Source organism: Schistocerca cancellata, unplaced genomic scaffold, assembly GCF_023864275.1.
Source record: "Schistocerca cancellata isolate TAMUIC-IGC-003103 unplaced genomic scaffold, iqSchCanc2.1 HiC_scaffold_732, whole genome shotgun sequence".
NCBI lineage: Eukaryota > Metazoa > Arthropoda > Insecta > Orthoptera > Acrididae > Schistocerca > Schistocerca cancellata.
Window position 1 is genome coordinate 1,663,180 of NW_026046743.1, and position 27,748 is coordinate 1,690,927.

The 27,748-nt window shown below is 45.6% G+C and overlaps 1 protein-coding gene across 1 annotated transcript in view; it reads left to right on the forward strand.

The window, feature by feature from the left end:
• The window catches only part of LOC126141634 (cytochrome P450 6a2-like), a 141,134-nt gene that overhangs the window by 26,441 nt on the left and 86,945 nt on the right, over positions 1-27,748 (forward strand). Inside the window, exon 2 of the mRNA XM_049915272.1 lies at positions 16,473-16,800. Within this exon, the coding sequence (XP_049771229.1) occupies positions 16,473-16,800 (328 nt within the window). The remainder of the gene's footprint in view (positions 1-16,472; positions 16,801-27,748) is intronic.

Here is a 27,748-nt window from a genome sequence, read left to right on the forward strand (position 1 = left end):
TCCTTCAACCACATTCCGTAGATGCTTTCGAGAGTAGCACTCGAACGTCTGATTAGCTTCGCTGATACCGACATGCTCGTCATAAGCAGCGGACCGTAAGAATCACCCTTCCTCAGTCTCGCACAAGTTGATTTTCCCATTTGCTGCTCGTATTGTGACGAGGGCTGATCTGTACTGTCCACCAAACACCACTCAATCTCACACCAAACAGTGGTTATGATATTTGGCACATCCATCTTTGTTGATGTAAGTGGGTGCTCTATATCCAGATTGTACCTGAACGATGTGTTTAGTCACACCACGAAGACTGGAAGGATAAGGACAAATCCCTATACTCGTTTCAAGCAAGAATTGTTACGAAACTATTCATTACTCCATTTTTAAACGCAGATGTGTTAGCAGATTGGTGGAAATAGTACATTAGAGACGTCTATGAGGAGGAGGAAGTGTTAGAAGAAGAAATAAGAGCCGATGGGGATAACATAGCGGGTACAGTACAATATGTACAAGAATCAAGAGAGAACAATAATACTGGAAGACAAAGAACAGATTTATGGTGCTGAAGAGATTGTAAGAGACGAATTCAATCTTTTGCAACTACTGTTCTATCTACAAATCGAAGAACCAATAACGGCAGTAATAGTAAGGTTCAGTAGTGCGATTAAACGTTGGGGTGAAAAGGTACCAATGATAGGATTCGCTGATCACATTGCTATCCTCAGTGAATCTGAAAAAGAGTAACAGGATCTATTGAATCTAATTAATAGAGAATCTAATTAATACAGATCTAATGAAAACAAAATCTAGTTCATACAGAACCTAATTAATACAGAATAAGAATTGACACTAAACTCGAGTACGAGAAAGGAAATGAAATGTGGTAGAAACGAGAATGACGAGAAACCTAACATGAAAATTGGGGATCGCGAATTAGAAGAAGTAAACGAATTCTGCTGCCTTGGAAGCAAAATTACCCTTGACCGACGAAACAAGAAGGACAGAAATAGCAGCTTAGCTCTGAGAAATAGATCATTCCTCGTTGTTGGTCCCAGAAATTGGCCTTAATTTCAATAATAAATTATCAGAATATACGTTTAGAGCTCAGCATTGTACGGTCGGTACTAAATCATTGATAGCGGGAAAACTGGAACAGAAAAGAATTGGAGCGTCTGAGACGTAGCTCTACAGAATAATGTTGAAAACTGGACGGACTGAACGATGGGATACGCTTAGGTTCTCAACAGAATTGGTGACCGGAGGGATACATGAAAAACACTGACAAGAAAAAGGGAGAGGATTATACAACATGTGTTAAAAAATAGCGCTACACGAAAAATATGTTGGAAAACGCTGCAGATTTTCTACTAGGAAGTCCTTAGACATCCTCCGTTCAGTCACACATCTCTACCCATGCGATTACCATAATTCTGAAGGTCTACAGAAAGATATTCGTGACCGTCGACTTGCTTCCCATGGAAAACTGCATGTCTGATTACATCATGGTTTGGTACGCAACTGCTAATATTTTTCAATGAATGCATTGACCGTCTTATCGCACAGTGTGATAAATACAATTAAGGAAAAGAATCGCAAGAGCAAGAAAATACATAAACGAAGGTTGGTAGGCGTGTTTCTATATTCTGAAAGATGTCTATTCAAATTTCGCGCCAGTCGCGTGAGAGTGGCGCCAGTAACGTCACTAGGAGGATGTAAACCAGGTTTGCTTTAAATATACGCTGTAACTGTCCTTAGCGTTAACTACCTTTGAGATTGAACGTGGTCACTTGATGTTAGTCACTAACACCTTTATGACGACAAAGATGCCATTATAGCACCTCACTGAGCTTGAACGTGTGGTATCCTGCCCAATCGTGTAATATAGTCTGGTACCGCGCGCCGCGGAATTTGAATCCCCGACAGACGTCATGGACGTCGAGGACCCATAGACGTCTCTGTACCACCGCGCCGTAAGCTGTGGCGGCGCGCGCCTCCTGGCCCGCATTTAGAGTTATATCGCCACAGTGGAACACGTGGTTGCAGCGGCCAATAGCGGCGCCCCCGATAGAGTAATTAAGCGCCTGCCTGTCGCTCAGCTTATCGCGCCTATGAACGTGTGTGGCATTCCGGTCTCCTCTTCAAGCTTCAAACCTTCTCCCTCCCTATTAACTGCGTCCGTCTGATCGGATCTTTTCTTTCCCAACGTCCTTCCTACATCACCATCCATAACACGGTTCCCTACACCTTCTTCCCCTTCGCCGGTGTGCCCCAAGGTTCCATCATTTCCCCTCTTCTGTACCTTTTGTATACGGCGGACATGCCGCCGGCTTCACCCCCTATCCACCTTCTCCAGTACGCCGATGACACGGCCTTCCTTGCCCTCGCCCCCACCCTGCAGCGCTCCCAACACCTTATCCAGTCCCATCTTGACCGATTCACCACTTGGTGCAACCAGTCGTTGCTTAAGGTCAATCCTTCCAAAACCCAGGCGATCATAGTAGACAAAACCAACTCTTCCTTCGGCCTCCTCGATTTCTGTCACCGTCTATGGCCGTCCTATCGCCCTCACCCCCACACTTAAGTACCTTGGCGTCACTCTTGACCGTCGCCTCTCCTAGACCCACCCATCTCCGGACATTTCAAGCCGAGGCACGCTCTCGACTCCGTCTCCTCAAGCTCCTTTCTGGCCGTACATAGGGTCTGGACCCCTCTACCATCCCCCATACCTATAAATCCCTCATTCGCCCTCTCCTCTGCTATGCCCAACCTGCCTGGATCTCCGCCGCCCCTACCTTTTACAATTCCCTTCAGATCCTAGAACGCTATGCTCTTCGCCTCGCCTATCGCATATGTCTGCTCTCCCCCACGCGGATCCTGTACGACCGTCTTCCGTTCCCCCACCTCCTCCTTTTCCTCGAACGGATACGGATCCTCTACACCTCCCGTAAACCCGATCCTCCTCACCCGTTTGTCTCTCCCATCCTCTCCCGCCCCCATCTGCTGCCACGTCTATATTTCCACATTCCACCTGCTCTCCATCTCTCCACTCTCCATACCCTCTCCCAAGGTGGCTTCCGCCAGCTCCCCCTCCCTGATGATGCCCTCCTCCCCCTCCATCTACCCCTCCTATCAACTTTGATCCTCCCTCCCACTTCCTGTGTTTTTTCTTCAGGGCACCCTCTCTCCCTTCTGTCTCCCTTCCCTACCTCCTCCCTTCCTCCCCCCTCCTCCCCGAGCTTCCCCTACCCCCATACCTTCATTCCACCTGCCATCTCCTCTGCCATTGGCATGTTTGCTCTCCCCTCTCCGTCCCCCACACCCCCTCTTGACAGTTTCCCGGACTCGCACACGTGTAGTGTACTTTCGCGCGCCCGAGATCATGCCGTCGTGTTCGTACTCAAGTGTCCCAGTGTTTAATCGTTCGTGCTCCAACGTTCGCGTGTGTAATCTGTCATCTCTGTGTGTGTCCACGTGTCTGAACATTTTTATTTTGGACTCTGCGCCTGTGAACGGTTCCGCGTGTGTTTTAATTTTGTATGTCTACGTTTGTATATCCACGATGTCTGCGCTGCGACTGTCTTCTTTTGTATCATTAGTTTTATCTGTGCCGAGCGGTTCGAATCCTGCCTCCGGCATGGATGTATGTGATGTCCTTAGGTTAGTTAGGTTTAAGTAGTTCTAAGGGACTGATGACCTCCGATGTTAAGACCCATAGTGCTCAGAGGCATTTGAACCATTTTATCTGTGGGCGAAGAGCGGTGTAGTATGCCACTGCTGGCTTACCTGTATCAGGTATGAAATTAACAATAAAGAAAAAAAAAAAGCTCAGCCTGCCAGTCTAACCTCGCGTGCCTCTCAGGACATATCGCCTCGCATTAGACAGCGTATTGACTTTCGTGTTTTCTTTACGAGTGGACGTGGTTGTCTTGTTTGGTTCGTGACGCTGTTGTCTGATCTTGTTATGTCATATGGTCCTTCGTTGGTCGTGTCCCTCCTCTCCCGTCGTGTTGTTGTTCACGGGCCGCTCCGCGGGTCCCGCCGCGTTTCCGTCACTACAACCCCGCGACCGTTCGCGTCGCCGTTACAACGTATGGTGTGCCTATGATACTGATTTCTCAGACAGCTAAGCAACATTTCAAGTAAATCACAATAATGATTTTTATTACAATAGATTAGGTTGACAATACTTAACTTGGCGTCTTTACAGAGATTAGTGGCAAGCACTTGGCGACAAGCAAATAATCAATGTCCTTCAATGTATGCAACTTCCACGCAAGTAAATGATACTGTTCACAACTCACGGCTCGTATTCCAGTGCGGCTCTTCTAGTGGCGCTCTTCAAGTGCTGCCAGTTCTTCTAGTGGGGCTCTCCTAGTGCAGCCAGCTCTTCTAGTGGGCCTCTCCTAGTGCGGCCAGCACTTCGACTGGGGCTCTCCTAGTGCGGCCAGCTCTTCTAGTGGGGCTCTCCTAGTGCGGCCAGCTCCTCTAGTGGGGCTCTGCTAGTGCGGCCAGCCCTTCTAGTGGGGCTCTCCTAGTGCGGCCAGCTCTTCTAGTGGGGCTCTGCTAGTGCAGCCAGCTCTTCTAGTGGGGCTCTCCTAGTGCGGCCAGCTCTTCTAGTGGGGCTCTCCTAGTGCGGCCAGCTCTTCTAGTGGGGCTCTCCTAGTGCGGCCAGCACTTCTAGTGGGGCTCTGCTAGTGCGGCCAGCTCTTCTAGTGGGGCTCTCCTAGTGCAGCCAGCTAGTGGCGCTCTGCTTGTGCGGCCAGCTCTTCTAGTGGGGCTCTCCTAGTGCGGCCAGCTCTTCTAGTGGGGCTCTCCTAGTGCTGCCAGCTCTTCTAGTGGGGCTCTGATAGTGCGGCCAGCTCTTCTACTGGGGCTCTGCTAGTGCGGCCAGCTCTTCTAGTGGGGCTCTCCTAGTGTGGCCAGCTCTTCTAGTGGGGCTCTCCTAGTGCGGCCAGCTCTTCTAGTGGGGCTGTCCTAGTGCGGCCAGCTCTTCTAGTGGGGCTCTGCTAGTGCGGCCAGCTCTTCTAGTGGGGCTCTGCTAGTGCAGCCAGCTCTTCTAGTGGGGCTCTGCTAGTGCGGCCAGCTCTTCTAGTGGGGCTCTCCTAGTGCGGCCAGCTCTTCTAGTGGGGCTCTGATAGTGCGGCCAGCTCTTCTAGTGGGGCTCTCCTAGTGCGGCCAGCTCTTGTAGTGGGGCTCTGCTAGTGCGGCCAGCTCTTCTAGTGGGGCTCTCCTAGTGCGGCCAGCTCTTCTAGTGGGGCTCTGCTAGTGCGGCCAGCTCTTCTAGTGGGGCTCTGCTAGTGCAGCCAGCTCTTCTAGTGGGGCTCTGCTAGTGCGGCCAGCTCTTCTAGTGGGGCTCTCCTAGTGCGGCCAGCTCTTCTAGTGGGGCTCTCCTAGTGAGGACAGCTCTTCTAGTGCGTCTCTTCTACTGCGAGACCAGACATCGCGTCACTTTTATTCTCTTCATGTAGAGGCCGCTCCTGTCTTGGTACATCCTAGTCAGCGTGGTATCGGCTGACGTCGTCTCACATCCCTCTCTGCTGTATCGTTCGTGTCGACGCTTGTCGTTATGCCAGGCATTTCCCCCCTCCCTCCCTCCCCCCCCCCCCCCACAAAGCGATGGACCGTCGTCGTGTAGGGAGCTCTACAAGGGCTAGGGATGCAGGAGCGTGGGCGCAGTGCTGGACCGGAAACTGTGGCTGCAGGGGACGTCAAGCTTCCAGCGGCACCCCGCCATTCGCGCTTCGCTCTTCCGGAAACGTCCCCCGGAAAACGGCCAGAAGGGTACGCGTAAATCTCCTGATGCCATAAAACAGGTGAAGAAGGTAGTGTGGGCGGGTCCAGCTCCATCGGTAAAACGAGAGGAGGCGAATTCGTCGTGCCGCGGTGTCGTGAAGACGCCGTCTGGCGGCTGCTGTAGCCGTGCTGTCCTCTGGATCCGTGAATCTGGGAGAAGAGACACAGAGGGCTCGCCGTGCAATGACAGTGGCGAAGTTGATTGTGATGTCGGCGCTGCAAGCCATCTAGACCTGATATAAGATACATGCAAGCGCCAAGTCGACGGACGATTTCGCCTCGCTCCCACCACCTGCTGCCGCTAAAAACCCTGTAAAAGACAATATCAAGGGGCGCAAAGCGATACTTGCGGCCATCCATTAGCGCCGGAGGCTGAGGAGGGTGGAGCAGGTATAGCAGCGTCCGATGGCGACGGCCTTAAAGCAATTCCGCCAGTGATGGTCCATCTCGTGGGTGAAAACGATAGGAGTCGAGAAACAGTTGCAATGCTTGATCCCTGGTGTGTCCGGAGTGAAGTTTGGCCATCTGCTGCTTGAAGGTTCTGACAAAATGTTCCGCTTCGCCTTTGACTGTGGATGGAACGATGCACTGGTTAGAAGCCATACGCAATTGCATTCGTAGAATGTTTCAGATCATTTGACGTGAACTGAGGGCCGTTGTCTGATACTACGACGTCAGGTAAATCTTCGAGGCAAAAAGTGGAGGACAGCTCCTGAATTGCGCTACGTGACGTCGATTTAACTGGTACAGAAAAAGGGAACTTGCTGTACGAGTCAACCAACGAGTGTTCCAGAAGGTCCCGCAAAGTCAATGTGCACTCGCTGCCTTAGTGATTGCGACTTAGTCCCAGCTGAAAAGTTTTGTGGTGGAGCTGACTGATTTTCTGCACATGCGTGACACTGTGACGTCATCTGTTCCATTTGGGTACCCATATCCTGGCAAGTGCGGTGTCGACGCGCTAACTATTTCGTACGAAGAATCTCCCAAAATCCTTGGTGTAGTAACTGCAAAACTTCTTTTTGCAAAGCTTCAGGGATCAGCACACATGGCTGTCGACGGTCATTTTGAACAAGAATCACATCTCTGTGTATAGTGCAGTACAGAGTTCTTGATGCCATGCAAGGAACGAGGCCACGTTGTGCAAATGTATGTTAGCAAAATCTTCAAATCTGAATCAGATTCCGTGGCCTGTGCAATTTTCTTGTAGTTCAGCAGAAAAGATTGAAGCAATTCAGAATTCTGAACATCGATGTGACAACAAGTTGCAGCAGATGCGTCAATGTCGGCATCAGCACCAGATGGGAGAAATAAAAGTGAGTCCGCGTTACCATGTTGAGGTGTCGGGCGATAAGCAATCTCATACCGGTACTGAGACAACAGCAATGCCCATCTTTGCAATTTTTGAGCAGTTCGTACAGCAACTGGCTTCGTCGGATGAAACAATTACTGCAAACGCTTGTGATCCGTTACTAACTTGAATTTTTTGCCGTATAAGTAGTGCTGGAATTTGGTGACGCCATACATAACAGTCAAAGCCACTTTTCAATTTGGGAATAGTTACATTGTGCCTTGGACAACACTTTTGATGCAAAAGTAATAGGTCTGTCTGTATCACCAATTCTGTGCGAAAGCACTACACCGATCCAATAAGAGGAAGCCTCAACTTGCAATAAACTGGGTTTGTCAGGATCAAAATGAACTAAGCATCGATCACTCATCACTGCATCTTTAAGTTTTTGCAAAGCTACTTGGCACTCGTGTGTCCAGACAAAGGGGACATTACAAAGTTGTTAAGGCTTTCGTGGCCACTTGTTGACCAACTGCCTATTGGCTTCTGTCTCGGGTTCTTCGGCCGACGTTCATCTAATGATTTTTCTGACGTTTCGCCAGCACGAGTGGCTGGCATTGTCAAAGCTTCACCCTCCATTGCCAGTGGTGAACTGGAGCCGAGCTTGCGGCCGTAGACGCCAGGTACATATAGTCTGCGGCCGCGAGCTCGGCTCCAGTTCACCACTGGCAATGGAGGGTGAAGCTTTGACAATGCCAGCCACTCGTGCTGGCGAAACGTCAGAAAAATCATTAGATGAACGTCGGCCGAAGAACCCGAGACAGAAGCCAATACGCAGTTGGTCAAAGGGGACATTCCTGCGATGCAAGCGATGTTATTGAGCTGCGATTTGTGCAACTTTCGGTATGAAACGAATATAATAGTTCATATTTCCTAAGACTGACTGCCATTCTGTGACATTGCTAGGAACTGTCAAATCTCGTATGGCTAACAAATGCGACTGAAGAGGATGTACACATTGACTGTTTATGGCATGACCAAGACACAGTAACTCAGTTTTAAAAAGATAGCGTCCGATGTACACTTTAGTCCTGCACCAGATAACACACTAAACAAAGCACGCAAATTTGCAAAACGTTCTTCAGGTGTACGACCTGCTACGACGCTTGGACAGTCAGCTGCTCTAAATACCGTTGGAGAAACGCAAATATTTAAACAAGTCCAAATGAGTATTTACTACACACGCTATTTGACATTCTTCATCGAGCAGTATCTGAAGATATGCGTCGCACAAATCAGTTTTTGAGAAGCAGCGTCCAGCGAGTAATCTGTCCATGACATCCTCTGGGCGTGGCAGTGGATAAGCATCAATCACAGTTTGAGTGTTGGCTGTAAACATAAATTCAAGACAGAGGCGAATGTAACCTGAAAGTTTGGGGAGCAAAGTCAGTGGGACTTGCCCACTGACTAGCTTGTATGGGCGCAATAGCTCGGCTATCCTGCAATTCTTTAAGTTCAGCTGTGACTTTGTCTCGTAATGCAATGGAAATAGTTCTGTCCTGGCAAAATTTCAGCTAAGCATTGTCTTTAAGAGTAATATGCGGGACAAAATTGTTGGCCTTGCCTAATCCTTCATAAAAGAGCTCTGGGATTTGTTTTAGCGTGCTAGCTACACTGTGTTTTGCATGGAATGGGGACACTGACGACACTGACCTGAATGTTAAAGCCAAAGAAATAAAATCAGTCATGACCAAATATATTCTCACAATCGCACGATTGTAGCACTCACTATAAGTACGCTTTCTGAGAACCGGACTGTCTTTCCCATTATAAGCCGTCGCCATTTGTGTGCTAGTTTTACACATATATATGTGAAGATTTAGCAGTGTGACAGAGGCACCCGTGTCCAACTGAAATTTCCCACATTTCCCACAAAGAAGCATATGTGCAAAGAGTTTGTTGGACTAGTGTATTACTGAAGAAACTGGTCACTTGCTGGTTTTGCTAATGCCTGTTGCAGACTTTGAATATACTGCATTAATGACTAGGGCCTTGTGACCAGATTTTTGTGAGTGGGTCGAATTCATATATATATGTTCCTTTGCAAACAAACAGATTGTACGTGTCCTTTCCCGCCACAAGTGTAACAGTGAACTTGTTGGTAGGGGCAGTCACAGTGTTTGCGCTGTGAATAACACTGAGGGCAAGACTTAATTCTGTTCGCCTGTGTAGCGGCCTGTTTACCAAGCTGCCTACGCGGCGTGGAGCGCTGTTTACTCGGCGTGGCCAGCGCAAGCTGCTGTTGAAAGGGTCAATCGCAAACAAGGGACTCAACCCGACGCATTGCTGGCAGCTCAGATTTATCAGTTGACAGGACAACTGAATCATACTGATCTGGTATTTGCACTACCTGCTGAAATAATGGACTGGATTGTTAAAAAATTTGTCCTCTGAGTTTGACATCAAGTACATTGTACACGATGGCATCACGCTACAGAGCCGCTGAATATAAAGCAGTACAAGTGCATTTGGATTTGTATTTCCTCATCATACCCGGCGAATCTGTTACCCACGCGTGATACATTTGTTCTGACCGTTTTTTGCAATTAAAGAATTGATACCTAGCTGCTTCTACATTCACTTGTTGGTCACAATAGTTAGTTAGCGAATCAAATTAAATGGTTCAAATCGTTCTTAGCACTATGGGACTGAACATCTGAGGTCATCAGTCCCCTATAACGTAGAACTACTTAAACCTGACTAACCTAAGGACATCACACACATCCATGCCCGAGGCAGGATTCGAACCTGCAACCGTAGCGGTCGCGCGGTTCCATACTGAAGTGCCTAGAACCACTCGCCCACGCCGGCTGGCAGTTAGCGAATCCAAAACCTATTCATGCCAAAGTTCACTCTGATTGATGTTAGAAAATCGCTTCTGAGTTAATCGGAACACTGCACTTTCTATTGTGGATAATAGACATAAAATTTTCACAGAACATGGTACGTTGTGAGCGATTACGTGTGCTTAAAACTGTTGCAAAAACTTGAGCCATTCCTCTTCACCAAACTGACGAAAATGTTGTATAGCAGCAGCAGGTGGTGCTTGTTCCGTCAAGCACGTAGGTGGCTGTGGCACCGTAGCAGGGGTAGGAAAGGTGGGGTGAGCGTTTTAGAAGAGACAAATGCAAGAAATAGACAAGACAAGCAACAAAAGTATGTACAAAATCAAAGAACATTTCTGCAACGCCCACCTGAAAACAATGATTATCAAAAAGAGACTTGAACAGTGATTTATTTTCAAATAATATTCTTAAGAATTTATATTATTTACTAGCGATTCATCGAGAACTTTAACACAGTTAATAACACTATGTAAGCATGGAAGTAGTTGCCAGGGAGTAACTGATGAAATCAAAACCAAATTCCTTTTAACAAATGAGAATTTTAGTCACTTTAATAGTGCCTAAAAGCATTTTTTTAAATAAACAGATTTAAAATTATAATCAGAAAGCACCCTCTAAATATCAAAGTTACAATTTATTCAGAGGTAGGAAGAAACAAGTTTTGACTGTATTATGAAACGTCCCCTTAGAACAATTTATACACGACTGTGCTTAACCTGACACACAATATTATTTAGCGCAACGCAATCTGACTTTCAAAAAATCCCTACAAAAGAATGGCCCTGACTAACATTAAACTATACCTTTCACAAATAACTTACCTCACAAAAATCTTCATTACTCGAACAACTGCAATACAGCGAGCGCCACTATTGCCAGCTAAATAAAAGATTCAAACTACAGAAGGCACTAACTACTGATAGGCATAGTTAGCAAATAAAAGATTTTAATAGAGAACAAATAATGTATTTACCTTAATAGTCATAATATATGTATATATAGCAGTTCATGACAAATTACAAAACTCCGCCATCTCTCTCCCCACATCCACCACTGCTGTCGGCTCACCTCCAACTGCGCAACGCTACGCGCTGTTCACATCCAGCTGCCGCTGCCCAACACTACAATGGCAGACAACAATGCAAACTAGCCGCAGACTGCACACAGCACAGCCAGTGATTTTCATACAGAGCGCTACGTAACGTTGCCAATAAGAAAACATAAACAGCATACTTACATAAAGAAAACATAAACAGCCTACTTACAGTATGAGCTTTCGGGCAGAGAACCTTACCGCTCCCTTTTGACACGGCCGTAGTTACGACAGCTCACAACAGCCTCTGAAAGACTACACTGGTGCAAATCTGCAGCACACCAGATAACTTTAAACTAAGAGTTATAACAATTTACACAAGCACACAAACTATTCACCCCCCCCCCCGTAGGAGGGATGGAAAACGTACAAAACACTAACAATTAAAATATTAACCTTGCCACCGAAGGAACAACTTGATTTTAACTTCTAAGAAAAGTCTTACGGTGAAAGGGTGGCAACTTAATATACTAAAATGATCATTTAAATAAAGGCCCATAAATACAATCTTATATAAAATGTTACAAGGTTGGGCAAACAATAGTTAAGATGCTCTACAGTAGACAGATACCGCCTCTCAAGATCCCAGGCAATAATATCAAAGTTTCCAATGATCAAAAAGTATTTCAGGTATTTGGTCGTTACACTCCACGCAATAAATTCGATAACACACCAAATCCGGCAAACATGACAGAGGCACCTACTAACGTACGGTAGATTTATACAGAGATTACCGAACAACCCGTACCACAGGTTGCTCTAACCCGCCCCTACTCCACAAGGGAAAAACGGACCACCCAATTTATAAACAATCACCTTCCTACGGGTGGGCAAACGGAGAAGATAGGTGGGACGCACCTAAAGCAAAACGGCTGGTGACCTCACCAAGGAAACAAGTAGAATTTAACAAGAGTAAATCAAACAACGTATCACCAATCACTTAACTTCTAATAAACTGCGATTTCTTGAGAAGACCTGGCGCAGCACCCCCAAATCGCTCTCCCGAATCCCCCACTGCCAGCCGCTTCAACGGACGCAGGAAGGCGCGCCGATCTCCCGTCTCACGGCGTCGCAACTCGCACCGGCCAGACTGATGTCGTGGGTTGACTCCTGTTGCTCTCGTGTCGACCGCGAAGCCACTACCCCTCGCTATACGCCGCGGCCCACTGGACTCACGTGGCGACCTCACATGCGCCGACGCTCAAGGCGGACAAGTCATCTTGTGTCTCAGTGCGCGACCGACCAACCGATCGATCCAACAGCCAATGCTCATTGCCTTAGCAAATTCGATCAGACTGGCGGCCTAACGCGCAGGCTCGGATGCAGGAACTAAGCTCCGACCGGGCGACCACTCGCTGACTCCTCTTACTGGCGAAGTGGAAAGACTTTCATTTTGCCGGCTTTAAAGGTTGATCCGAACGACAGACATACTAGCACTGCGAACGACAGACAGACACTAACTGCGTAACAAATGCGGACGAGAGACAGGCTAGCAAGCTGGGGACGAAAGACTGACCCAGACTGCACGACTGGCGCAGACGCAGACGCACATGACGGAGGGTTGTACCCTCTGCGGTGGGCGAAGTTCTAGCGCAACTGAGGCGCTTCTCATTCTTACATGAAGATTGGTGTGGGATGTCATGACGGTTAGATGTTTGCTTGACTTTTGTGCTATTTTTTTAAGGTTGGAAGGATAGTTAGAGCGATAGTAGAAGAGGTAGGGAAAACGAATGGCCCAATTGACTGGCCAGCGTGATTTTATAAGATTACAGGACAGTAGAAGGGACAGTAGAAGTGTGTGGAAAACGAATGGCCCATTGGCTAGCCGGAATTTACAACAAGTGATAGAGTAAAGGATACGAGGAGGAACAGCATAAGTTGAAAGAAAACGAAAGGCCATTTTCCTGTCCTCTTCTTGTTCTTGGCGGCATCTTTTGATGGTGGTGGCAGACAATCTTGAGGTGATGGAGTGGGGGAGGGGGGGGAGAAAGAGAAAGAAGTCTGAGAGTGACAGATGAAGAAGTGAAAAAAGAAGAGCCTGTCATGATTAGGCTGGCAGTGGGGAGGGTGTGGGGGTGATGGTGGTGGCATTCTGTGGAGGGTGCATGACATGATTTGGGGAGATAATCGATGATATGAGAGAGAGTAGTGGACGTGAAATGAGGTGGCTAGTGTATGCGAAGTCATGGGGGGCGGAATAGAAGGTCAGGCCATCGAGTGGTGGCTAGACGATGCACACGGGTGCCCAGGGAAAGGATTAAGGGATTAGGAGAGTGACGGGTTAGTTGGTAAAAGGAAGTGGCTGCAGAGAGGATGCCGGTTCGAAGGAGAGGCATCTCGGCCAGGATGTGGAGCTCTTGGGTAGGGAAGTCGAAGGGGAGGTGGAGGGCACGCCGGAGAGCCCGGTTCTGGACGGTTTGGAGTGGCTGGAGGTGGCTGGGGGCAGCATTGCCCCCACACCACCACCCCGGACTGACTGGCGAGCTCATAGCTCCCCTTAAATGCACGTGAACAGCAACATTTCCCCTTTCCCACCAGAGGGAGACACCAAAGCTGCGATTGCCACAGCGGCGCCACCCCCAGAAACGGACGGCGCGCTCTTCAAAACAGCAATTTTTACCACGGCTCAAGACTGTTAAAGCAAGTAAACTCCGCTGCAAATAAAAGACGAGAGAATTAAGGTGCCAGCAATACAAAAAAATATTCCGTGGCAACGAGTCATGGCATTTGTTGGTAAATCCTCACTGCCAATGTGGTCTTCTGCCCACACGTGCAATATAGGGTGCCTATGATGCTGCTTTCTCGGAGAGCTAAATAACAATTCAAGCAAATCATGTTAATGGTTTTTATTACAATAAAGTAGATGAACAATACTTAACGTGGCAAATTTACCAAGACTGGTCGCAAGCAAATGGTGACATGCAAATAATCAATGTCCTTCAATGCATACAATTTTCATGCAAGTCACAGGTCGCCTTCCAGTGCGGCACTTCTAGTGGGGCTCTTCTAATGCAGCCGAGGCTAGGTGGCGCGTCGCCTTTGTTCTCTTCGTGTAGAGGCCGCTCCTGTCGTGGTGGCGTCCTAGCCAGCGTGCTATAGGCTGACGTCATCTCACAGTCTTCTCTGCTGTATCGGTCTTTATCTTCGTGCCGGCACTTGTCATTACGCTGGAACTACGAGTAGTTGAATGTTCCTTCTGCGATTTTACAGGAAGAGTAGGCAGCAATGTAGACACTGTACATGACTGCTGGCAGCGGTGGTCACGGGGAGGTACGACTGCAAGAACATCGTGCTCTGGATGGCCACATAACACTACCGAGAGGGATGACTGTCGTGTACAGCATTTAGTCCTGGCACATCGTACTGCATCTGCATCTGCAGCCGTTGCGACCACAGTGACATAACGAACTGTTCTGTAACAGGTCCGCAGTTCGGCAGTTCGTGGTCTCGCGGTAGAGTTCTCGCTTCCCGTACACAGGATCGCTGGTTCGATTCCCGGCGGGCTCACGGATTTTCACCTGCCTCGAGATGACTGGGTGTTGTTTTGTCGTCTTCATCATTATCATTCATCCCCATTACGGTCGGAGGAAGGCAATAGAAAACCACCTCCACTAGGACCTTGCCTAGTACAGCAGTGCGGTCTCCCGCATCGTCCCCTATGCTCTGTGAAGGAGTACGGGACTTCATCATCATCATCTGTAACAGAATTACCATAATGACACCTCCGAGCCAGACGCCCTGTAGGATGCATTCCTCTGATCCGAAACCACCGCCATTTGCGACTTCAGTGGTGTCAATGAGGACTCATTAGAGCTCGGAGAGCATGGCTGCGGTTACACTTGACGCTGCATCACAGACAGGACGCCGTCGATGGTGTACTCAACGACGAACCTGAGTGCACGAATGACAAAACGTCATTTTTTGGGATGAATCCAGGTTCTGTTTACAGCATGGTGATAGTCGCATCCGTGTTTGGCGACATCGCGGTGAACGCACATTGGAAGCGTGTTTTCGTCATTGCCATACTGCCGTATCACCCGGCGTGATGCTATGGGGTGCCACAGGTCACCCGTCTCGGTCCCCTCTCGTTCGCATTGACGGCACCTTTCATTCGATCCCTGCGAAACCCTACATTTCACCACGATAATGCACGACCGCATGTTGCAGGTCCTGTACGGGCCTTTCTGGATACAGAAAATGTTCCACTGCTGCTCTGGACAGCACATTCTCCAGATCTCTCACCAACTGAAAACGTTTGGTCAGCTTGCCGGACTATTCCTATTTCTGAGATTATCATTGCTAGTGAGGGTTCCTACCTTTTTCCGCACGGGAGTTTGTCTTTGTCTTGTCGTAGACGTTGTAAGATAAATTCTGACTGTAGCGTTCACTTATGGGTGAAGGCGAGTGGTCCTTCTTCTTTGGAAGATTGTCGCATTGTGGGTGATTGTACTTTATATAATCATTGAAAGTAGTAGTTCTCAACAAACGACCCTTTTAAGGGCCACAAATACTACACATTGATCTTGCCAAAAGCCGAGAAGCGATTCTGCTTGGTGTTGTAGTTCTCTGAGGCACTCTGGGATGCTCTCTGGGAGACTCAATAGATGTCGAGCACAGTCTCTGATTGGCTGAAGTGTTTTTGGCGCGCGATTCGAATTGGGTTTGTGGAACACGGGCTCTAGTATTACTAGACCCGTGTTGCTCGAAAATCAAGTTGCGGTTGCGTAATCACGCTGATAAGAGTCCACATTCGCTGCGTGCGCCAGGACTGATGCTATAAATAGCACACTGTTCTGTCTAGCGCATTCACTCGGTTTGAGTGAATAGCCACTGAGGCACTGCTTCTTACAATGATGCGTAAACGTTGCTTTCGTCGCCGTCGGCGAATGCTTATTTACAAATCACTTATCAATGTGGACGTCACTCTAGGTGCTTCGACATCTTCTGCGAAGGGTAAAAAGAATGAAACTGGCTCGTCACAATACGCCAGTTGCTACTCTTGATGAAGTGTGTTATCGTGGTGAAGCTGCTTGGGCAGCTGTTCCTGTACACGCCATCCAAGCTCTGTTTGACTCAATGCCCTTGCGTATCAAGGCCGTTATTACGGCCAGAGGTGGTTGTTCTGGGTACTTATTTTTCAGGATCTATGCACCCAAATTGCGTGAAAATGTAATCACATGTCAGTTATAATGTAATATGTTTGTCCAATGAATACCCGTTTATCATGTGCATTTATTCTTGGTGTAGCAATTTTAATGGCCAGTAGTGTACTTTTGTCGCCGCTTTCGACTTTATTTGAATGCCTCTTATAGCACAAAGTGCGACAAAAGATCTAGGTATTGCATAGGTTGTGACCCTGAAAGAACAGGTGCAAGTGTCATTGTTGGTGCGACAGCTCGGCGCAGGTGCGCTACTGCGGCTTCCGGCCCGCCTCGCACGAGGTGCTGCGGGACACCGCGGTCCACACCGAGGTGCGCCGCCGCGTCGGGCTCGTATTCGGGCCCGAGCGCACGCGGCGCGTCTTCTGCCTGCTGGAGGGCTGCGTGTCGTGCGTGCTGCAGCGCCTGCAGGCGGACTGCCGCGGCGCGCCGGGGCCCGTCGAGCTGCGCCCGCACCGCGTCTTCGCCGGCTACGCCACTGACGTCATCGGCCGCTGCGCCTTCGGTGTCGAGTGCGGCGCCATCGACGACCCGACCTCGCAGTTCCTGCGCATCGGCATGGAGGTAGGAGCAGCGCCGACGCTACTTGCTCCCGTTAACCAGTGGCAGTCGTCGCAGCACATGGGTAAGAACAGGGGCGGGCAAACGCTGCACGCGGCTCGTGAGCACACAGCGCTGCACGTGTGCTGCTCGCGTGCAATCGTCGAACGGGACAGTGCCGACAGCCTGCAGGTCGCGGCACTGTAGTACCAGGCTAAGCTGCGGACGTTGAAGCGAAGCGACCACTACGTAGTGAACGTTGTATTTCAATAACCGGAAAATGCAGAGTGAATCGAGGAAACGGAGAATTGGAGATTTGCTATCTTTTAAAAAGGAATGGGAGAATCATTTGTTCTCTGTGGAAAAACGCGAAAATTGTAAATGTATAATTTGTGACAGTATTCTCGCTGGTGAGCGGAAGTTTAATATTGAACGCCATTATAATAAATTTCAGTATGTTGCCGTTCTTAGTGCAATAAAAGAGGAATTTCTCAAGCGATTTGGGGATATATCTTACTTATCCCAAGGTTTTGAATAGTTCTCGAGAGAATCTGGTTTCTGTAGATGATATTCATCTCAGTTTGCAAATGGAATTAATAGATCTACAGTGTAATTCTCGTCTGAGAGACAAGTTCCTTTTGGCAAGGCGTGTAATAGATCTTTATCACGACTTTCCACAGCAAGAGTTTCCTCGTCTCCATCGTGAAGCCATGAAGATAGTCAATGTTGGGCTCGACATACGAGGGCTGTTCAGAAAGTAAGCTCCGATTGATCGCGAAATGGGAACCACAGTGAAAATTAGAAATGTTTTATTTTTAACAGTTAGCTACACCATCCAGCTACTTCTCTACGTAGTTGCCGTTCTGACTAAGACATTTGTCGTAGCGTTGTACCAACTTTCCAATAACCTCATCATAAAAGACAGCCGCCAGTGCTTTCCACCAATCCTCTACGCTGGCCTACAGCTCGTTTTCTGTGCCAAAATGTTGTATTCATAGCCAGCGGTTCATGTGAGCAGAAATGAAACGCACGGGGAGTCAATTACGGGCTGTATTGTGGGTAGTCAAACATTTCCAATTGAAAACGATGCAGGAGCATCTTCATTGCCCCTTCAGAATGCGGCTGAGAATATTGCCTTGTAGAAGAAACTGCACGACAGTTATATAATGTTGGCTGTATAGCTTCAGGCGAAATTTCTCACCAGGTCCTCGTACTTGGCGGGAGACACTATTCTCTAGACAACTTTACGCGATCACTGTGAGCTCAGAAATGAGAGGAGTGACGTGATGCTATCTAGCGTCATACTAGAGACACTGCCCAACACATCTGTGCAAAGCTTTATCGGATTATCATAGTCGTTTCCATTTCGCGATCAATCGGAGCTTACTTTCTGAACAGCCCTCGTACTTTTGTGAGAGATTTTTTTCTGTTGTGAAAATTAATAAGTCTTGGTTAAGAGCAAACATCAGTAATGAAAATTTACGTAACTGTTTGCGTTTGTCTGTATGTAGAAATTTTGTTCCAGACATTAAACGTATTGTAAACTCCACCTGTGATAATTAAACAAAACGTATCGTAGGTAATAGGTACTCTTTCAAACCATGATTACTTTCAAACACTCCTACTAACCTTATTCCTTCATTTAATAAAGCAGACCAGGAAACAAAACGCATTACAGGGGAAGAAGCGGAGAGACGGTGTGGTGGGGAGGGGTGAGAAGCTGGTGGCCACCTTGCCCCTGTGTGCACGCAGAACACCTGTTAACTGCACACGTGCATGTGCACCGCACACGTGCTGAATTCCTGCCCGCCCCTGGGTAAGAAGGTCTCTCATCGACCAGTAACACTTACGGAAGTATCAGCACACTGAGATGAGATAGCCGGCCGTGATGGCCGAGCGGTTCCATGGGCTACAGTATGGAACCGCGTCACTGCTACGGTCGCAGTTTCGAATCCTGCCTCCGGCATGGATGTGTGTGATGTCCTTAGCTTGGTTAGGTTTAAGTAGTTCTAAGTTCTATGGGATGAGATATGCTTGGACACACAACTACTAGCGCTCATTGAATATAGCAGTAGTAACATCATGGGAGTCCCAGCATATTGGGAAGAAAGTAAGTCTGGAGGAGTCACTACTTCCTCTTATCGATCAACAGCAATAGTAGCATTTACAGAAGCCTCAGCACGTTGAGGTGATGTATGAATGAGCACACTACCACTTGACTCATTGACCAGTAGCAGTAGTAGCATTTATTTATGTCTCAGGATATTGGTAAAGAGGTACACCTGGAAGCTCCAACACTTCCCCTAATCTACCAATAGCAGTAGTGTAGCCTCCCCCTCACTTACCGACCTTAATGACAGTGAAAAATGAAACCGCGTGTACCTAATGGGAGTTTTGGAAAAGCAATCGTCACCGAAGTTAACCTGTCGGTAAAGAGGGAGGAAAGGGTTACATCTAAATGAAAGGAAATGTGCTAATGAAACTGGTGGAAATTAATTTTGAAAAGGGGTAAAGTTAATAAAGAAAGTAAATGTGCAGCCGTTACGTTAACAATTAACTAGCGGTAATTAGGCATTTGAGATTTGGGGAAATCACGGTCGCCAGTCCTAAGGACAATTACTACAGTAACTGAAAAAGAAAGGTTATTACACATATAATTAGCACTAGAAGCGTGGCAACTGAAGGTTGACGCGTGTAGTGTGAAAACTGAAAGTTTGTCAGAAGTAATAAATTTCGCTACACCCTGACTTAATTTAGCAAAAGAATTAATAAAACCGGAAAATCGAAAGTTAATTTAGTGACTGAAGTTAATAGTGAGCTTTCTTTCTGAAGCACATCGAAATTCAGTAAAATACGGTTAGTCTTGGACTACCTCAACAATCATTTCAAAAACTACTTGAATCTATGCAATTTAGAAATAAGAGATTTAACTTTGAACTTGAATTAAATGATTCTGAACAATTAACAATAGTAAAATTTAGTACGTACCAAGCTGAGCTGCAGTCACAGGCAAGCTAAAATACGGTAACAAAGCTCGCACTCTTAATTCGTGCTTGTGTAATCTGAATATTGTAGCCAGCTATTAATGCCATAATTGAACTTTGAAATTAAAGCAGTGAAAACGAGTTAGCTATATTACTTTAATGCTGGCGTTTGAATTTCAACGACACTCGGGTTCATTTCGGAAAAGGAAGGGACTCTGCTTGGTAATGCAATTGGGACAATGAGCAACAAAAGTTCATGCAAAGTTGCTGTAATTATAGTGACGAAAATGGAACAGTTTCAAAAGCTGAGGTCTGCCATACAGTTCTAAAACTTTACGTGCGTACAGTCTTCCTCGTCGGTTGATTGAAGGTTTGAAGCCGTCGGTCGAGGAGGTGGCGACAGTCACTCATTGTCGGCCGTCGCTGTTGCAGAAGCTGGATTTTGGCGCGCCTTCTTCTCGACACGGTCACCAGACGAAACGGGCTCTTGATGTGCGCTAGTTAATGTTTCCCGTCCGCGACACCATGTCAGAAACTATCATCGCAAGTCGAGCGCAATTACATGCTGCCAAACCCCAAAAGCGCGGCAACTCGCGGGAGCTTCACACAACACACCTGCTCCACTCGCTACTCCAGCCAGACTCTCTCTCTGCCCGCGCTCCACGCGACAGAGTTAACACTACCAAAGATCCTACACTGATTCTTCACACGACCTATCGATGTAATCGTTCGATAGCAGTTTTCCCTAGGCAAGACCCAGCGTAAAAATTCAAATAATATTTACGAAACAAACCAATTATACATCGACATAAATGTATAAATATATATATACGAATAGTAAAACAATTACAATATACAAAGAGACAGAAATGTCATATCTTGAGGTAACAAAGCAAGGAAAAAAATAATAGTACAATAGATGGAAATAGGAGGATATGCATTTCCGGCATTACACATGCCCCACATTGTCTGAGGATGTTCGTGTAACGTAAACAGACTCAGAAAAGTCCCAAAAAAGAAACAGCGGAAATGCATATGCTCAAAGCATCAAAAAAATTTAGCATTCGTCTAATCAATCATAAACCAATTTTTATACAATAGTAATTGAGTGGAGATACTCCTAATCTTATTCCACTCTGTCATCTTGCACAAAGTAAAACAGGTTGACAACATATCAAAATTCATAAAAGACATAGAAAATGGTTTAGCGATTCCAAAATCATTAAAATTCGTAACACTATAAGAAATGGAATACTATTTGCAAAACTAATCAGAGTACATGGTCATAAAAAACAGGTATATCAAAATACGCAAACTAATGATTAATTACATAGAATACACATCTTTATGTAACCTTTTCATAATTAATTTTCTCGTCATGTCCAATTAACGCTAAACAAGAAAATAATATACAGCAGATCGAAAAAAACATAAATATTGACAGCAGAATTCTTTCACATCAGCTGTCTGGGAAGAAAAGCAACTCCACATTCCGTACTCGCGAGTACAAAGAATGCCGACAGCGGCACAAAAGCCGACAGCGACACATGAGCCGACAGCTGCTCCGCCTCGCCAATATTGTTGCGCCCGCCCGTGCGGCGCGCTTGATCTCACTCGCCTGTGTAACGGCATTTGCAGAACGTCCGTTTCACTGAATTCTTTCGGAAAAACTCACTCCCGAGTAATCTCAAGGAGTCCATAAACACTATCACAGTGGATAACTCAACACTGTCCATCATCACACGCATGTACCAGCCTGAAACTTAAAACAGCGTCTAAGTACATCGGCAATGACTAATAAAACATACATTCATGAAACCTGACAGCTGGTTACAAAAGCATATTTACATTCCTTAATCTACTGTGACTCAGCTGAAAACTTAAACTAAAAGCTTGGATTTTTCAGTTGATTAGATCATGATTAAATTGATTAAAATTAAACTGATTAATCAAAATTAATTACTTATTAATTACAACTTCTTTAATGACCTCTAGGTCAGGCAAAAGCATCGTAACATGGCACATCCTTAAATCTTACAGTCTATATTTACATACTGTACAAATTACCCATTGTGTGGTATTAATCGATCCTAGGTTGGTACAATTTCAAGTCTACAATATTCCGTATACCTAATCGTTTTCCAGAGCTTGGATACTCTAAGCAATAAGCATTTGTGTGAGGTATACCAATGACTTTATATGGTCCATTATAAACAAACTTAAATTTAGAGATTTCATTGTCTATCTCGCTCGATTTCTCATAAGCTTTTACAAGTACTAAGTCTCCGATTGCAAACTTAGCAAAACGCGCTTTAGCGTCATGACGACGTATGCGAGCATCGGCTTTTAGCTTCATTACTTCTCGCCAACGATCTTTTTTCACACCAATACTAATGTCAATCCGTGGAGGGAATTTGATTATCTCTTCCACTAAACTTTTACTTCTGTCAATGCCGAGATTCCTCACATTACAGTAGTTCAAATTCATTCCTACGTCAATGTCATCCGGCCAGTTAACAATGTGTATAGGCTGGTATTGCTTATGCACACCGTCTCCTGCCTCGTCAAAACTAACTATTATCGTTTTATCTTGTGACGTACATGTCAAAGTTTTGCTTTCGCAATTAATCACCGAACGGTACTTTAATAGCCAATCTAACCCGATAATTACTTCCGTAGTCAAGTCTGGCACGACGACAAACTCTTGTTGAAATCGTGCCCCACATATCTCGAAGTTGACAAAAATCTGTTTTGTGACCAGTTTACTGGCCTTCCCAGTAGCACCGATAATTTTCACTCCTGTTACTGGCATAGCTACGATGCCAGGTCTGTCTTTCAGTAACTCAAATATTTTCCCAGATACAGCACTCAATTCTGCACTGGTGTCAATCAACACGTTTAGTTGTAGGTCATGCATATTAACAGACACTACTATCTGTCTACACTTGTCCTCGACTGTTTCTTTATTTTCCCATAGTAAATCCTCGTCTATATCCAGGTCATTCCAGAAAAAACCATCCGGCTTTGTTCCTAAATTCGGCTTATCTGGCGGCTTTTTCAGCCTCTGTTCACATACAGTTTTAGTTTCAACACGTTTGTCCGGAGGCTTAGTCTGTAGCTTCGCCTCCAATAACGAAATCTTTTCCTGTAACTCGTCAACTAGTGAGTGTTACTTTGCTATCAATTCATTAATTGTCACCTTCGTTGATTCCTCTTTGGTCAGACTGATCTCATCTGCCAATCTACCTGGAGGAATGTGCCCAGTAGTTTCTGCAATTACTTCCGCTAGATCTGCGCAACCCACACTGCTATCGTCTGACCGTATAATGTCAGCTCTAACCACATACACGCTGTAATCTATGTGCTTTTCTACCAATCGTGTCCGCCTATCACTAAAATTTTCGCAATCGTTCTCCTTAATACTCTCGCAATGTTTAAACTGGAGGTTTGCGTCGGATGGGTCGGCTACTTCTACCACTGAAACTTTCGGTAAGGTCTGCCGGTTAGGGCCAGAACTTTCCGTTACTACCTCAACATCCAACTCTTGGGGGACGAAACACAATGAATCTTGCTCGTGCTCCCCATTAACATCAACTGTTTCTGGTAAAGTCTGCCGGTTAGGACCAGAACTTTCTATCACTTTACAAACACTATCTTCCTGCGGGACGAGACGCGGCAAATCCTGCACGCGCTCCCCATAAACACTTCTCCCATACACACCCCTATAATCTCTTAGTTCGTCGTATAAGCGACCGAACTGCCTTAACCAGACCTCATCCCTCGCTGCATCCCCTCGCTCGATGACGGACGTGTTATCCGACATCTGATCTTCTCTCAACAATTGCGAATCATTCTTAAACTCAATCTCCAGTTCCGCTGTGGGTATTACAGCTGCCACTTTATAATCGATTTCCGGAACACTACTTAAATTGTTCTCACTGACAGTGAATGTACTACCTACTGCCGTGTATACAGCTGATCTACTACTTGTGGGCGCACTCCTTTCTCCTAACACTGGCACACACTCCCGCCGTTGATTATTCCACACGGAATTTTCATAATGACGATACCTGGGTTTTCTCCTGTTATTGCCCCGCCAAAATTTCTCCACGCCCGCTCGGCCCCTCACCGGCGCGGCTAATGGTTTCCCTGTCTCGTCCCAGCAGATACGCTCCCCGGATGCTGCTGAGGCGGCTGATCACACCCTCTGGCGTTATTACTATTCTGTGAAGCCCGTATCACGTTAGTATGATACTGGTTTCTGTCATTCCTGTTATTATTTGCATTGTACCGATTGTTATTACGGTCCGAACGATTATTGTTATTGCTGCGGTATGCATTATTCCCATGGTTATCGTTGTTATGGTTGGGGTGGTACCCGTTGTTGTTACCACGGCCTCTACCACTGTCGCGATTATTGCGCCAATTGTCCTCGTCCTCAACTCTTTCCAGGAAATCATTGATTGTCCTGTAATTGCTTCCTACGTAGCGTTTTGTATCATCTGGAAGCTTCTTGTAGAGTTCCCAGACTATTTCGGATTCCGTGCGGCGATCACGCAAATATTCCAACTTGCGGATCCAGCCCTCACAAAACTCCCTCATCGAACCACGCGAATTCGCATCGAAAGGCCTCGATACGACAAATTCGCGCCAGACACTTTGCTGTTTTTGCTCTGACCAGTATTCAGCCAGAAACAAATTTTTAAACTCGTCAAAAGTCAGGTTCGTAATGTTGAGGTTTAAGCCCCAACGCTTGGCATCACCAGCCAGCACATCAATAACCGCATTAATTTTTCTCTCATTAGTCCATGATCTGGGTAAAACTCTTTCACAATTTTTAATGAAATCCGTCGCGTGTATACCGCCTTTTTTCAAGGGGTCGAACCGCTCCTCTTTCGTCAACAATTCCGAACTATGTGCACAGATTGGCACACAGCTCTGTTTTTCGTCAAGTTTCTTTTCTAATTCAGACACTCTCGTAATTACTTGGCAAGTGGTGGTCGCAAGCGTTTCCACTTCCCTCTTTTTCTCTTCGCAGGTATTAGCCTGCTCCCTCACTTTAGTGTCTACTTCGGACACTAAAGCCTTTAAAGTTTCCACCTTCTGTTGATCCTCTTTTTTCACTAATTGAATTTGTTCCGTCACCTTATCCTCGATGATCGGAGCAACTGCTTCTCCTACACTTTTCTCGATTCTGCTAATTTCGGAATCAAAACGAGTATTTATGCTCGCAATTTCCGCCTGAACGCCTATCATTTCCTGTTTAACATTACCGATTTCGGTATTAATTACAACAATATCTTCTTTGATTTTATCAACTTTTGTATTAACAACTCCAACATTGTTGTTAACAACATTAATAGCTATGTTCTGATTGTCTAGCTTTCGTTCAATTTTTTCAGACTGAGCTTCTTGCTTGGCAGACTGAGCTTCTTGCTTGGCAGACAGAGCTTTAATTTCTGCCGATTGACTCTTGATTTCATTAATCAAAACATTCAATAAATCAGTTAAATTCCCGGATACTACCGGTTTTACTTCCGTAGCTGGTTCCTCTATATATGTTCCCCCGTACTCATCATCAAGGGGTACAGATTTGATTTTCGCTTCCGATTCCGAAACATTTTCTGAAGTTTGGAATTCCATTTCTGCTCTTTGTTGCGTTTCGGCGGTCGCGTCTTTCATGCTAGCCGCCTGCCCCTGAACAATGGGAACCGCCGTGCGCGTTTCCCACTGTTCGACCGATTGTTCCGTATCCAAGTCTACCAAATTTTGGTAATTGTTGCCTTCACTCATTTTAATAATTTTCAATATAAATGACAAATCTCAAATATAATTAGGATTACTCCCACTACTTAATCTCGCTGACGTAACGGTCTGTACGTAACCAGTACTTTGTTACGAGATTTGCACAATGCAAAATTCGTGTCCAGAACAACCTCAAATCCGAAGATTGTCCTGTCACCAGGTCGCCACGTGTAACCTCCCCCTCACTTACCGACTTTAATGACAGTGAAAAATGAAACCGCGTGTACCTAATGGGAGTTTTGGAAAAGCAATCGTCACCGAAGTTAACCTGTCGGTAAAGAGGGAGGAAAGGGTTACATCTAAATGAAAGGAAATGTGCTAATGAAACTGGTGGAAATTAATTTTGAAAAGGGGTAAAGTTAATAAAGAAAGTAAATGTGCAGCCGTTACGTTAACAATTAACTAGCGGTAATTAGGCATTTGAGATTTGGGGAAATCACGGTCGCCAGTCCTAAGGACAATTACTACAGTAACTGAAAAAGAAAGGTTATTACACATATAATTAGCACTAGAAGCGTGGCAACTGAAGGTTGACGCGTGTAGTGTGAAAACTGAAAGTTTGTCAGAAGTAATAAATTTCGCTACACCCTGACTTAATTTAGCAAAAGAATTAATAAAACCGGAAAATCGAAAGTTAATTTAGTGACTGAAGTTAATAGTGAGCTTTCTTTCTGAAGCACATCGAAATTCAGTAAAATACGGTTAGTCTTGGACTACCTCAACAATCATTTCAAAAACTACTTGAATCTATGCAATTTAGAAATAAGAGATTTAACTTTGAACTTGAATTAAATGATTCTGAACAATTAACAATAGTAAAATTTAGTACGTACCAAGCTGAGCTGCAGTCACAGGCAAGCTAAAATACGGTAACAAAGCTCGCACTCTTAATTCGTGCTTGTGTAATCTGAATATTGTAGCCAGCTATTAATGCCATAATTGAACTTTGAAATTAAAGCAGTGAAAACGAGTTAGCTATATTACTTTAATGCTGGCGTTTGAATTTCAACGACACTCGGGTTCATTTCGGAAAAGGAAGGGACTCTGCTTGGTAATGCAATTGGGACAATGAGCAACAAAAGTTCATGCAAAGTTGCTGTAATTATAGTGACGAAAATGGAACAGTTTCAAAAGCTGAGGTCTGCCATACAGTTCTAAAACTTTACGTGCGTACAGTCTTCCTCGTCGGTTTATAACACTCCCTTCTGCTACTACTGTACCATAACCTCAACGCTAGAAGCAGATTATGACATAAAACAATTGTGTGAAAGCAACTATGGCACAAAGCAACAGAGCAGTGTTACCCTCTGAGAGGAATTTTGTTAATTTGACCGTGATGTTCCTAATGGAAGTGGCTTATCGGAAATGAAAGTCAGAATTACGTTAATATTGGAATAGTGACAAACAAAATTTTGCCTCGCTATACTGTTCATAGAATAAGGGAAACGGTCGCCAGCCTAATTAGGCAAGAGAAAGATTAACATTGTTTATGAAAGTAGGTATAAGTAACTATAATGGACAACACAACAGACACAACCTAGACTTAGCAACACGCGAGTGCAATGAACTCTAACACACATATGTTTTAAGATTGATTATAACAGGTACAGAAAAACACTATCACTTTCAGGGTTTACACAAACTGAGTGGTCTTTATACTGTTAATATGCACACAAGAGAGACAAACACTTGGCATACATGAGAATGTAACGTTTCACAACTGCAGCTTTCTCACTTTTACTACAACGAAACACAATGTTGACAAAATTGCAAGAAACTGACTCTCCTTTTTAGAATTTACTACAGACAACAACGTGGTCATTTACTTTATAAGACTCAGCCTAAAGTTAGAAGTTGGTAACAGCACTTTAAATAGCAGTTTCAATAGGAAAATTATTATTGGACAAATAACATTTGCTTTAACTCACTCTGTTACCACATTAGCTTTAACTATCTTTTTAATAAGTTCAAGAGGCATTATTTAACAAAGCTCTAGGCTTCAACGTACTTTCAGTAAGGACACTCGGTAATCACTTTACTTCAAACGGAGAGGACCCTGAGAGGTGTTATGATGAGGAGTAAAATCAAGGTAGGTAAATAAATTCCGATATGAATTACCTTATATTTCAGCACACTAACACATCCATTAGGCTGATCCTTCACTGTACATCAATATAGTATTA